The 14,681-nt window shown below is 41.5% G+C and overlaps 1 protein-coding gene across 5 annotated transcripts in view; it reads right to left on the bottom strand.

Moving 5' to 3' along the window:
- ank1a (ankyrin 1, erythrocytic a) overlaps positions 1-14,681 on the bottom strand; it is an 88,817-nt gene that overhangs the window by 35,668 nt on the left and 38,468 nt on the right. For 3 of the 5 annotated variants that reach the window (XM_069139198.1, XM_069139197.1, XM_069139202.1), the window contains exon 2: positions 14,245-14,337. The exons of 1 other annotated variant lie outside the window; for it this stretch is intronic. In XM_069139198.1, the coding sequence (XP_068995299.1) occupies positions 14,245-14,337 (93 nt within the window). Of the gene's footprint in view, positions 1-2,651; positions 3,345-14,244; positions 14,338-14,681 lie in introns of those variants that run through there. One more of the 5 variants, XM_069139200.1, reaches the window with a different exon arrangement.

Below are 14,681 nucleotides of genomic sequence, written 5' to 3'. Positions count from 1 at the left end.
AATAACTTCCTGAACCTTAAACAAAATAAACTGTGGATGTATTTTTACCTCACCAAACTCAATATCCGGATGGATTTAAGATAACATTGGGATTGGAGAGTTTCTGTACGTTTCAGTGGAACACTGAGCAGCAGATATGGAAATTCCTGCATAGTGCCAGAACAGCTATTTCGTCACCCTTTTCTGCTGACTTGCATTTGTTTTAGAAATGTATTATCTTTATGTCCCACTTTCTCTGCTCTCCATCTCTGCCTTCATCTCTGTGGCTGCTTGACGAAGTTGAGCTGTTAGCAGGCTGTTTCCGGCCAGAGATGTGTAGTAAGTGTGGAGTCAGACCCATGGGACTGCTCAGTTATGGATACATTTACAGGAAGTGAGTGATCGGGGCACTGGGATGAAGCTGTTACATTCCCCCACTCAGCACTGTCTGCCTGCATGTAAATCTGGCCAGCCATTTGTCTGCTTCTATTCCCTGTATGTGCAAAGTGTATTGTCCTATTTTTACTATTTACTTTCTCACACTCCTAGCCTCCCCCACCCTGTGGCCCACTGTTTGTCCCTGCCGTACTCATTGATTGTCTCTCTATATTTGGCCCTGCTGCTGCCTCAGCACTTGTGGATGATATTGTCATGGTTATTGTGATCTTTTGTGGGGATGACAAAGAAAAGAAAGCCATTGGGTTTGGGACTTATAGACGGTGGTACCAAGATAAACATCCTGTGCTTTACTGCTCAGTAATTATACAGAATATGACTATCTGGGAGGGCAGACAGAATTTATAACAGGAATATATGTAACCTCATCCCAGGTATTAGACTGATATAAAATATAAAAACTATTGAAGCCTAACACTGTAAAACTTAACATTTGAACTTTAATAACCCAGTACATTTGTTCAAGTAAAGAACAAATTTGTGTGTGTTTCTATTCAATGATATTTTACACTGATATGCAGCTGAATGTTAGTGAGACATTACATTTCACTCCACTACATTTATTAGACTGCTTCAGGGACAGTTACTTTTTCAGATTTACCCACAAAAAAGGTGATACGTTTTTAAAATATTCGTTTATAAATGAAACAGTATACAAAGAGTAGTTTAGCACCAACGTCACCAGCTACAACATTAAAATGCTGCTTATATGTTAAAGCAGCATTAATAGTAAACACTATATAAGGCATTGTTCTGCATGATGAGTACAGTTAACTTTAAGATACTACTGTACTTGAGCAAAATTTCCTATTCAGAACTTAATCTTGAGTACTTTTACACTCTAATATTGTTACTTTTACTAAAATTAAGAATCTGAATATTACTGCTCTGTTCTTGTCACTTAAATTGACTATCGGACACCATTTTCCAGTTGGGTATCGGCCATCCATCTGCAAGTTTGGCTGTTTTCTTGAAAATTATATACGGGTGGAACTGATTAATTAACAAGGCAAGATGAAAAAAAAACCTTCAGACAACAGAGAATTGGGAGATGAATAAACTACTAACAGCGTTGTAAAATTGACTGTAGTTCATCCTCACACAGATAAACACAATAAGCACATTTCTACAAGTTGCATCATCAACAGTTAAACCTCACAACCACTTCTTCTATTACCCGATGTAAACTTCAGGAGACACAAAGTGTGAGCGCGTGCTGCTGTTACCTGGGTTGGCTCAGTACATTAAGCAGTCTATAGCAACACTGAAAGCATCTCATTAACTGAACCACTAATCAGTTTACTGACCTCTAGTTTACTTACCACAGCTAATCCTGGTTGACATCATACAATCTGAACATCAAACAGAGGAACAAATGAGGTCAAAAACAAGATTAAGGAGGAAAACGGTACACGATACACACCCACACATATACGCACTTAAACTAATCTTGGATGCACATGCACCACAACTCTCAAAGATACTCCCAAGCAACCAAGCTCACTCCCATGTTGCTATGGGAGTCTTGGTCAAATGAGTTCGATCAAAATAGGTTGTGTTTTTAACACATGTTTGGACCTCTGATAAAAACCATAGGAAGTTGATCTATATTCCAATTTCTCAATCATCTTCTCCATGAAGTTTTGTCTTCTTTTCTCTCTCTTGTTACTTCTTATGATTGGCATTACTAAAGACAAGCGCATATTCAGGACTGAAAACAAGAGCGGGCACTGAAAGCCAGACCAGGGAGACGTCTCCAAAACAGTTCATGTGGATGGATGAAGAGCAAGAATGGTACTTAGCAATCGAAGAGCAAACAGAGAGGCGTGTACTGAATAAAATGAGCTGAACCAAAATGGACAAACAGTTTATACCAGTGCATCAAAATTCATGTGTTAGAGACAAAGTAAACATGAAAGAAATGGATGTAAAACTGGGAGCAAAGCCAGTGAGAAAAGGTATTGGCCCATCACTGTCGGATGTGAAAGGGTAAAGAGAGTGAGCGTTGGCAGGTGCATTACATCCGAGATAAAATGCAACGAAAGGATTTTGTAACAGAACAAAACATTACAAAAAGACTAATATAATAAGAGCAGCAGAGACATACAGTTGGAGACAGATTATATGAAGAGATAGAGAGAGTGACAGGACAAGAGATGCAGTCAGCGTGTAGCAAAAGGAAGGTAAGACGAAGAGCAGCAGTTTGTGGTACTCACTCCAAAAGTGACGGTCTTGACTGGCATGCCTGTTGGCCCTCCACTCAGTTTTTCTTACGTTTTCTGTTTCTCTCAAACACACAGCTGTCTTTTCTGTTGCCCCCTGCGAGTGCTGCGGTGCAGGGCACGCAGACCCCCATCCAACGTAAACACGAACACACACACATAACACACACGCCCAGACACGCACACTTGAGTAAGCATGGTGGGTGGAGAGACTGGGGAGGGTGGGGGCCGAGGGGATGGGGGGCCCAAGGGGTTTATCTCTGGAGGAATGCTGCCTGTATCTAAAGACACACATTTCACACACAGCCAAACGCAAATGGGTACCCCACACTCTCTTAACGGGTTTCCTGCCGACATCCTGGATCCTTCTTAGCTACTTTCCCCCCATTTTTTCTAACTTAATTTGAGGTTTTTTTGCCTATTTTTCCTCCTTCACCTCCATCGTTTTCTTGCCCTGCCTTCATCTTCCATCACACTTGATGTTCTGCTATCCACCTCGTCTATCCTCTCCACCTTTCACATTTGCTGCACCGCAACACTTGGTACCTCCAACTTTATCCCTCCTTTCTCCTGTCCAGTCTTCCCCACATGTCACGCCCATCTCTGTGTCTCCCGTATGTTTTGTGACAACCAGACAATCATTTTGTTCACGGACTAGGCAATACCAGAGAATAGTGTGGAGTTACTGTGGCGAATGGGTGTGTTTTTTCGGAGTGGGTCTGTTTCAGTCTGTGAGGTGACTTACAGTGACAAAGCGCCTGGTGGGGGAGTCGCTGCCACCGCCCAGTGACAATGGGGCTAGACACATGGTGTGGGGTGGGGGTGGGGGTGGGGGGCATGGAGGGGCCAGCCTCTCAAAAGGCCCTGCCTCTTTTAATAAAGCGTCCGTCATTCCTTGCTTGAAAAGGCCTCCTTTTCTCCACTTCTCCCCTCCTCTCTCCCTCTCCTGGCTAAATGCTGGGAAAAGCACATCGCTGCCAAAACCATGCAGAGAGATAAATGCTAGTAGGAGAGGGGAAGGAGGGGGAAAAGCAGAAAGAAGGCTATACACTACTCGGTACCACTGGACCGTGACCTGGGCAAAAACATCACGTGGGACGTCAGTCCTGTCCACAGGATTGAGTTTAGACAGTGATGAGAGCTCCACTGAAAAAGAATGTGGGGGCATGGGACTACAGACACTAATGTCCATGAATACATGACAAATTATCCTGTGGTCCTCCAAGAAAAGGGACTGCAGCTCTGACACAAACGTGCTCTGGCCCGGCTTGAAGAGAATAACTCAACTCATCTGAGGAGAAGAATGATAACTTATCAGGCCCTGATTGATAAGACCATCTTAAAGTGTGGCACACTTAAGTAAGTGATGAAAACCTATTTAGGCTTTCTCTGGAGCTGTTTATAAGCACTTACGACTCAAAGTTGAATTCTACCTTGACTCAACAATGCTATTTTTTTTTTATCGTTTTAATGTTTGTACTATCTTATCGTTAATTTTTTAGGATGGTTGCGCTTTAACGTGCAGACCAATGCATGTGCAGTTTTTTTTCTCAACAGTGTTATTTCTCATTTATCTGCTCACACAAAGAATCAGCTTCTCAGTAAAGTCTTTTACATCATGTGTCCAGAATTTAATCCTCTTCACCTCTCCCTGCAACAGGACCTAGCCATATCAGGCGCAACTTGCAGCCATGTTTTAGAAGGTTGAAGAGCTTGCTGCACTCAGTGAGGAGGCCGCCTAGTACTACTACGGCTAAAATGGATGTAGCGGTCGTTGTGCTTCTTTTCTGTTGCATCTAGTTTGATAGAGTTGCAGTATAATAACAGGTTTAATAACGTCAGTGTCCGAGTGGTTTTTAAAAGATTGTTATTTATTTTCTAATTTACAGTTTTTAATATTCAAAAGTAAAAATGTTTTTAAATCTCACCCTGGCCTGGTGAGAAGAATAAGGAGATGTATTGTATTTCAAAATTCTCCCACGTATCTCGTATCTGTGCAGCTCAAGGTTGTTGAGTTTAGCTTTACAATTGCACAGCTGGAATTTGGAAATGTATATTTAGGTGGAAATGTAAATAAAATATAGCTTAGGGCTTGGGGGGGTTAAAGGACAGGTTTGCATTTTGCATGGAGCACTGACACCATTCCTGCTTGCTGTGATCACTCCATCTGATCATAAAGGCCATCCAAAGACAAAGTGATTCCACTGATGATGGGGGAAAAGGGAGTAATTTAGTAATAACTGCAGTTTCAGCAGTCTGAGTTAGAAAAAAAGGGAGGATCTTCCAAAGTTAGTGTTACTGTTCATCTGTCAGTATAATGTGTGTATGTGGTAATGAGCCAGTAGGCCTACATGGCACACTCCCATTCATAGATATTATATAATTCGGTACCAAATATATATTATATAGTGATATAAAAGTTCACTCCCAACACGGATGTCATGAACTAGAAAATAAGCTATTCAGACCAAAAACGTTTTTGTATGAAGCTGTATGCATGTTTGTTTCTGCTGTAAAGTTGGACATTTTAACATGGCGGTCTATGGGGACTGACGTGCTTTGGAAGCCTGCCTCAAGTGGGCACTCGAGGAACTTCAGTGTCTGGCACTTCCGCTTCATTTCTAAGCCCGAGGTAGTTGCTTGGCAAAGATGTAGTCTTTTTTTAAAGAGGCAGAAACCTCAGCAACTCTAAGTGGTTTCAAATCATTATCAAGTATACGCCACAGTCCTGTTTTGAAACAAGGTTAATTTAAGTTGGAGACGGACTTGCCCTCTGCACCCTGTGTCAATCTCCTCTTGTTGGCAGGAGAAAAGCCTACAGCTGTCCACGTGTCCTGCCTGTGGTTTATTGCCCGTGTCCTGATGCCTCAGAAAACCAAGCCCAGAACTGAAAAAGTGGGGGAGAAATCAGCATAAACACCGACAGACTGTCAGCTGTCTTTCTTCAACCTGTCACACTCTCTGCCCTTGTCTGACCCCTACTGCCTCACGTACACTTGCATGCTGACTAACATCACTCAGAAGACAGAAACACAAATATTTAGGGGTTTAAGGATCAAATATAAAAGGAGGTCGTGGTGGCAAAGCCCAACATTACTCGCCCAACACCTCCAATGCATTGCCGATTCTGATCTCAGGCTGCAATAAAAACGGCTCGCGTTGCTCATCCTGCTGGTAAACATCCTCACTGCCAGGTAAAAAGAAGTGGCAGAGGAGACGTGAATAATCGCAGACATACGTTGGTGTACTCACTCTCCAGGCCAACAGTGTGAGTGATAGTCAAGCAGCAGGAGAGACAGTAAACGTGGTAATACTTCCAGTATAAAAATAACTATATATTTGTATTCATTTATAGCTCTTTGAAGAGCAGGATTTAAAAAGCAGAAAACATGTGCAGGGTTATCAATTAAAAATACTACATTCTTTCTCTGTACTTGTTTTGAACTCGTGTTGATGTTTCTATGAAAGGTTGCACTACCTGTTTGGCATAATGCCCCTCTAGTGGCAGCATGGTGCTCTGCAGCGTTGGCCTGCAGCAGCTTCAAAGAGAATATGGGCTGGGTCGGGCTGATTACTGCAGCCCTGGCGCAAATCTCAGTCACACACACATAAATACACACACAAAACACACACTTTCAATGCCTTATCCTGCACTTCTGGGCCTCCTCACAAGCTACATTAAGCTTTCCTGGCCTCTGAAATGACAGAAGAGCGGTTTAACTCGGCATTAACAGCAGTGGGTGTTAAAACTGCCTTCACTCTGCAGACAGATTTCATATCATATGTCAAGAGTACATGTGGCTCGCTCCCATATATGCAGATTATCATACGTACAGTACATACAGCAAATGCACATGTGCCTCAACGTGACAAAGCCAGATTGACCTGTGGAAGACAAAAACAGGGAGTTAGAAATACTCAGACGAGCGAGGAGAGCAGAAAAGATGAGGGCAATAGAGAAGAATGACAGCAGCAATATGTCAGCACAGGGCCAGGCTCCCATTAATCTTCATAAATGGAGAAGTAGAGATGGGGAAATACAGACTGAAGATGTGCAAGAGGAGAGAGAAAGAGCATTGTTGTGGAGAATCAGTCTTCACAACTCGTCACGTCTCCCTCTCTGGTATGTACACAGTACCTGAGCACTCACTGAGAACACAGACTCCATTATTTAAAATATAGGGTCTGACCATCAGTCACAACTGTGCTCGAGTCAGCATCAGACCGAGCAGCGAGACCATAATTCAATCAGTCTGGTTAATAGACACGGACATGGAGTGGCTCAGGTTTTTAAGACTCTATTCAGAGCTAATGTACTGGCCTCAAGCTACAAGATACAAACTCCACGAGGACGAGGAGTCTACCTGCCACTGTTGACGTAACTTAGTTAAAGAGGGGCATACTGTAACTCTACTGTTCCCTCTGAGGAAGAAACACAGCGAGAAGAAAATTCCCAACCTACTACTTTTCTTGTTACGTATCATCAGCCAATGATATCAATTCATTTTAGAACTTTCTTTGTGAAGGATTACAATGTATTGGATTCAGCCATTTACCCACAGCCGACCAAGCCCAGTTTTTATTCCCATTAACAATTTGTAGCGTTTTATTGATTCACTGACGATCCCCAGAGGTCACTCCTATTGAATTCTTTATGCGAGTGTGCTTAAAACTGCTGCTTTTCAAGCCAAGAAACAGTGAAGCTAAAAGCCTATAAACCTTTATTTAAAAAAACAAATAACATCAAGTAAAGTTATGTGGAGAAGTTTGTGTCTTTTAAGAATAAATGAATTATGATAGTAGGGCATTTTGTTTTAGCATTTATCAGCTGATGTTTAGGTTCTCGTTATATGTCTAAAGTCAACTGCTGTAATATGACGCAACAAACAACAAAATTAATGCATTAACATTAGAGTCTTAGCAAATAACTTTTTTAATAATAAAAAAAAAAAAGTTGCATGTGCCTTTGTATGACACGCAATGGCTCCTGTGTCTTCCTGCACCATAATGTTCTCAGTGCATGTTTTAAATCTGTCCACAACTCAGCAGTATGTCATTATCATCTGTGTGGGGACAGTGGCATTTCCAAACAGCCTCCGTGCAGCACCAGCCTCATTTCTCACTGCAAAGAGTGGAAGTAAGCCAGTAAACAGGCCGGGATGGAAAAGATGAAAGAAGAGATGGATGGAAAGAGCAAGAGGTGCACGTCAAAGCGAAAAGAAGGGAAGACGTCTTGGAGATGGAGGCAACTGTGATGATAAATAAACATGCCTTGGGAGCTTCACAGAGTCTGTGCCTCGATGGATGTGAGCGCAATATCTTCTTTTCTTCCACAGTCTTGTTGACAGTACGATGGGATCTTCAACTGTACAGTTTTGCTGAGTCAGACCCTGACCCCCACCCTCCCTCCACACACACACACACACACACACACACACACACACACACACACACTGTCTATCATCAGGTTACTGACACTAAAGCAGTGACAATGAGTGACTACCTACAACAAAAGAGGACCCATTCATACCTAAATGTATGGCCTGCTCTTAATTAAAACAGAAATACATATTTGATGTGTCTACAATGTTGTTTTCCATTTGAACAGTTAATATCTTTATCCTCAGGGGACAGATGCAGAGCTGCCTGCTCCATCTGAGATTTACGTGTAAATAAATATTACATACAAGCAATGAAGGGAGATGCCCTCATCAATCAGAGCCCGCGCAGTCCACAGTAAGATTTTAAAGCTGGCGTCAATCACTCAGCTGCTTCTATTCAGCTACTTTACTGCTACCATACACACTTACAGCTCCTAACACACACTCAGACAGACTCACGTTACACACGCATCAACACACTCCCATTCACCTACAGTGCAGTACATGCAGGTGCATAACACACACTCGCTTACATTCAGCACACACATACTGTATGTAGCTCACAGCAACCTTTCATATATAAGCATACAATTCAGGCAACGGTATACTCAAACTGAACATGGTCGTGCAATGCATCGTCCGACCCTGTGGAAAGGGAAGTTTATATTTTTTCTTTGGAAACGTGAGGGTGGTGAGAGAAGCTGATCATTACAGTGAGGTCACTAAATAATAAAATGGAGGTACAATCAAGTAGCAGAGACGCAGTTCAGTCCGAAACCTTTGGGGCCCAAAGTCCTGACGTATTTGGGCCAAGCCTATTTACACACACATACTTCAGGTTCCGGTGGAGGCAAGCCTAAAATATAAATATTTTCGTTAAACATTAAAATGACAGTTAATATTACAATTAGAATCATACATTGATCACAATCCATACTGATGATTTTATCCATGTCTCGTATCATCCTGTTGACTATAACTTCCGTTCTGGTGGTTTTGTGTGAAAACGTGTTTTTCTTTCAATTTCTTTATTTAACTTTGTCGAAACCTTTAACTTCTGATAGTGGTGGGCAGCACTGAAAAACAGAAAGGGACTTGCAATCACTATATATTAATAGCTACTGATAGCTTCAGTCAATTCTTGTGTGTTAGTCAAAATACACATTTTGTTTTAGGTTTGAGATGGCAATTATGCCATATTAAAAGGCGTTTAAATGCCCAGAAGTTTTTCTTCTTATGTTATGTTCTTATCATAAAAAGTAAAACTCTAAAAGTAGGACTAAAATTACGTATTATTTTCAAAATTCAGTTGCTAATAATCAAATTTAAGCATATAAGATTGACTGAATAGCGTTGGTAGAGGGAGTACTGATTTTTGACTTTCCTCCTCTGGTCTGTGCTGAACACGAGCAGAGTTCACTTGGAAACGTTGAGCAGACAGAGTCTGTGAAACACTGAGAACATCTGTTCTATCCACTGTCCATTTATTGTTTTATTCAAGTGGCACTCTGCTGGCTCTATTCTCACCAGGTCCTAATGATTGATAATGCTGACGGGACGGAAGTAAGAGTGTGGGTAAATGTTTGGAGGACTACAAACTGTGACAATTGTCACACTTATTGTAAATACATCTGGAAAACCACAGCGAAAGTGGGAATGTCTAACAGTTTGTTCATTTTAAAAGACTTGTTCTACAGACTCTCGACCTGCACTTTCTTTTGGAGTATACTTCCACTGTTACCATGCACTCTGCGCATTCACCTAAAACACATGCACATGCACGCATGCATGCACATTCATTGTTGCTCAGTTTGTCTCTCTCTCTCTCTCTCTCTGTCAGTAAACACACATGAAAACAATCAAACTGATGAAATCTCAGGTACCTTAGAGTTTCAATGGAAAAAGCAAAAAAAAATGTTGAAAAAATGTTGAAAAAATGTTGAAAATGTCAACAAAAGTAAAACCTGTCTAAAATACTGGGTAAAGGTCATAAATGAGATAATTTGAAGACAAATAGCCAAACTGAGTCAATATAAATAAATTAGATTAGAAGTGTAAATTAATTGGGAATGGAATTTAAAAGTGAAATAGTCAAGACATGGCTTCCTTTAATCCATGAAAGCTAGACGTTGAGTGGGAAGTTAAGTGTATCCTCAGATTACTTTGAGAGAAAAGGAAAACTTTTGAGTTTGAATTGGGAACATTCATATTTCATGATATAGTGACCTGAGTATGAGAAAGGCTTTGAAACTTTCCTTTCAGCCCTGCTCGCGGTGCCTTGTGACAAAGTTATGTTTGTACATTTTTACTTTTACAAGTAGAAAATATAATGTTTAAATTTGTAACTAGGAGATAAAAGGGAGTGACTGTAATATATGTACTAACAGTACTTTAATGGAAATTGAACACCTTTTATTCAAAGTTTGACATTTACGCCTTTAAAGATTAACCGGCTTTAAGAATTTTAACTATAGTATGGTGTAGGTGTGCTCTGCATATATAAAGTCATTTAGGTTATAGTTGCTGGGATGGGTCCATTAAAAATATTCTTTGTGGGCCAGATTGTTCCCAAGAGGCATCTAACTGTTGCAAAAGGACAGAAAAGATCAGTTCCTAATGGGTCAGCAGGACGAGGAGGAATCTGCTCTCCTGCTTTCTTCCTCAAGTTGGTACGTGGCCAACTGAGACATTATTACACGACTTCTGCAGACTTATACAATAGCAGTAAACCTCTAATCTGAATTCTGTGAAGCTGGTATCAATAACCCTGGGACAAAAATGAGAGTTACAATATTTGAATACACCGTGGCCTTTCACATGTAAATTACACTCTGCCCCCCCTAGCCGAAACAAATTACAGCCAACTGCTGGTGGCTGGATATGAATGGGCTTCCTAATGTAGTCTGCATCTACAGTGGGCTGGGGAGCAGCTGGAAAAGAGAAAATGAGACGGAGGAGAATTTATGTGACAGTGCAGAGTGTGACAGTTTGCTTTTTTTTCATATTGCGTCTACCATGAAGCCGTACTGTGACGAATGGGGCTTGGCTCTCTGAGCATCTGTCTCCAAAGACTCACTGAGGGGTAATTAGAGCTGTGGGACGATAAGGGATATTCTCCAGGCCCACTGACTATTAATGGTGGCAAAGGGGATGGAGCCTTTACACAGACCTCTGACATGTCACAAATCTGTTACAGGGGAGGGGCGGGGTGGGGTGTGCCATTTGATGAAGCGTTAGATTTTTGTCTAAATTACATCAGCCCCCAGGGGAAGAGCCGTGGTTTGTGCGACCAGTTCGAGGGTTGGGGGAGACTTTTACATCACCAAGCTGCTGACTGGCCAGTCTGCATGATGCTACTTAATGCTTTTGGACTTATTTGCTCTGACAGCTGAGAACAATAAAAGGAGGCTGGAGTGAATTTATGCTGTTACACAAACCAGGTTTAAATTTGTGTAGCTTTGGAAATTTGCTTCTATTGGTTATGATTGCTTTTGCCACAAACATGTATTAAAACTAGGTCCAACCATGTAACAAACACGAGTGGTCAGACAACCTGAATGTAATATATGAGCTGGATACGACACCTATGGACCTTGATTTTACTGTTCGGCAAGTGCGTTAAAGTTTTCGTCCCTCCTGGTTTGTTCGGCCCAGACTTTACGTTGGAATAACGTCACCTACATTACAATAAGACTGACTGTTGTCATTGTAACCAGCTCTTGTCACACATGCAAGATGTTTGCATACTACTACTGTGACTGCTATGCTGTTTTACCGTTTAATGTGGGATTATTATTGACATTAGAGTTGCAGTCACCAATGGTTTTCAACCACATAGAGAGACTTGCATTTAAAGATGTATGGATGAGGGCAAACGGTTGGTTTGTTTCAAACCTGTATGGTCGTCTGACCGTTTATGCTTGTTTCCCGGGTGTACTTGTTTTTCTAATTTCACTGCATTTCCAGACCTACAATGTCCCCGAGTACAATGTTACCAGAATTGAGCGGATTGCAGGGGCGACAAGAATAAAACCAAGGTTGTAGTTTTCTTTTAGGATGCACAGCTTGAATGGTAAAGGATGAAGTTGAGGGCTCTTGATAGAAAGGGATACTGTATCACTCAGTAATCACGAGTTTGGAAAGCAGATGCCTTGTTGCAGGGGTTTAGTGTCTGCTGCTGCTGCTTCCCACTGTTGTGTTGGCAAAGGGCAGGCGGAGGGACTGTGCTCTTCAAGACTATCTCTTTCTCTTTGTCTCTCTCTACTCTGGGCTCAAACAAGGTAATTGTAAGTCTCTCCTGGCATCCAGCAGTCACCATAACCTTTTCCAAAATGACACAGGAATACCTTACTCTATATTGTACTCCGTTACTCACTTGCTGACTTTAATAAGTTACCTATCTGTGTTTTTTTTTTTATCAAGGTGGTTTTATTTGCTAACCTGAAGAACGGGGTCTGTAGTCCCAACTGGATTGAACCTATAACAGAAGGGTATTTATAGCCCTGACGGATAAAAATAAACAAATGAAAACATAATCTTTCACTCATTCACACAAAGGGTAAAATAATATTCACAACAAAAAAGGTAAAATACAGTTAACCAGAGCACTAAAGATTCAAGAGCATTCAAGAGCATCACCGAGGGAAAGACTCCATATTGTTGTTGGGCTGTTTTTGGATGATGGTTTACATACTTTTTCACTTGCCTTTTGTGTTACCTTCATTCTTTGTTAAATGTGTTCACCTCATCTTTTGAAGCCATTTGTTCCGAAATCTCTGCACTTCCAAATGCTTCATATTCTTTACTACTTTACTTTGTTGACTGAGTTTCAGTAAAGGTTAACCCAATGATGCTCCAGAGTGTTTGGGAGCAATATGGAGATCGGGAGAGTAGGTTTAGGAATTTGACATGAGAGCAAGGGTGGGGAGCAAGGATCTGAGGGGAAATCGTCAGGGAAAAGAGTCGTCTGGGACAAGTTTCCCAGCAGCCTTATTGCACTTAGATGATCTCTCCTCCAACAAGTGGGAATGGATTCAAGATCATCTATTAGATACTGTAGGTGCAATAAAACCTTTGGCGAACGTATTCCAGACTGTTTAAACAGATAGAAACAGACAAAACACAGGCACAGCACATGACAAAACAGTGACACAGGATATAACACAGCCACAATACACAACACCCACACATCAAAGGCACGGGCAAGAGCAGGCAACACCACAACACCTACAGCACTCAACACCAACAACACAAAAGCACAGACGGACATAGACGGAGATACAGACGAACATATTATACTTTACACTAATACACAGATTGAAGCCATGCAAGGACGGAAAAGAAGCATGCGCACAAACTCACTGATAACAACATAGAGATCAAACCCCAAACACATCCTTGCACATCTCTCCTGTTTCACAGTCTCATTCACCTACACACGCACACACACACACACACACACACACACACACACACAGTCACATAGACACACTCACACGCTTTGATTTAATCCTAAACATGAACACAGAATGACACAAGCATATTGTATAATTCAGAAGAACCCACAGGAAAAATACTTGGGACTTTTGTCTATTATCTCTACTGTGAACTGTTGTGTGTAGTTGTTTGTGTAGCAGGAAGCGCAGACCTACTTGAAACTTGTATCGAGTCTATGGAAACTATATCAGAGCTATATTTTGCCCGTGGACTCTTGCCATGTAATATGCTGCTTGACAACAGTAATTTCAGGGAAATCACAGACACCGATATAGATATCAAAATAGATACAAATACACACTCATGTTATATATAATTATGTAAAACTAAAAGAGGAACGCAAAACGAAAACAAACTAAATGAAGAAATTAAAAAGTCAGCAAGTTAGTACGATACGTCAAGCAAAGACAGGAACAAAGAAAAAACTCCAGCCTGATCCCACGACACCTGACTGAATCAGCTCACAGCACAACAGCAACACTAGAAAGTCAAAGGAACCAGAACTACAATACCAGAAGCAACACACAACAAAAACAAGAGAGATAAAGATAAAAACAACAACAACAGCAGAGCAACAACAGTGACACAAATTTTAAGTGACAGATACAAGATGGTCATAAATACATAATATATAAATACATATAGATATATAGAGATATATAGATATAAAGAAATAGGAAAAGCCAGATATACGGGTTGCAGATATTTACTTCATCATCATAGTGCCATACTCCTTGGCCATCCGGCATCTCAGAGCTCACACTACTGTCCTGATCGATTAGCCAGCGATGCACGGCGTGGGCCTAAAAGGACATACGACATAAAGACAGAGCCCGGTTAATCGCAACAGTGAGAAGCAGAGCTGGTGAGACAGAAAAGAAGAGGGAGGGCAGAGGAGAGCAGCAAAGCGGACAGAAAACAATGGCAAGGAAATGAAAAAGATTCAGAGGAACAGGTGAACAATATATTGAGACACAGAAAGAAAACAAGGTGAAAGCGGGAGGGAGGGAGAGGAGGAAGAGGACCCACCCCGCCCCACCCCACCTGGCTTGTCCAACCCCATCCCTCCCCCCAAAAAACTCTCCCTGCGGGAAACAGGTCAGGTTAGGATGAGTGGTATGAGTGTGGAAGCACGATGTGGCACGAC

Source organism: Embiotoca jacksoni, unplaced genomic scaffold (assembly GCF_022577435.1).
Source record: "Embiotoca jacksoni isolate LCO1_2020_lvr unplaced genomic scaffold, fEmbJac1.0.p SCAF_8, whole genome shotgun sequence".
Taxonomy (NCBI): domain Eukaryota; kingdom Metazoa; phylum Chordata; class Actinopteri; family Embiotocidae; genus Embiotoca; species Embiotoca jacksoni.
This window is presented reverse-complemented; position numbering and strand designations above follow the sequence as displayed.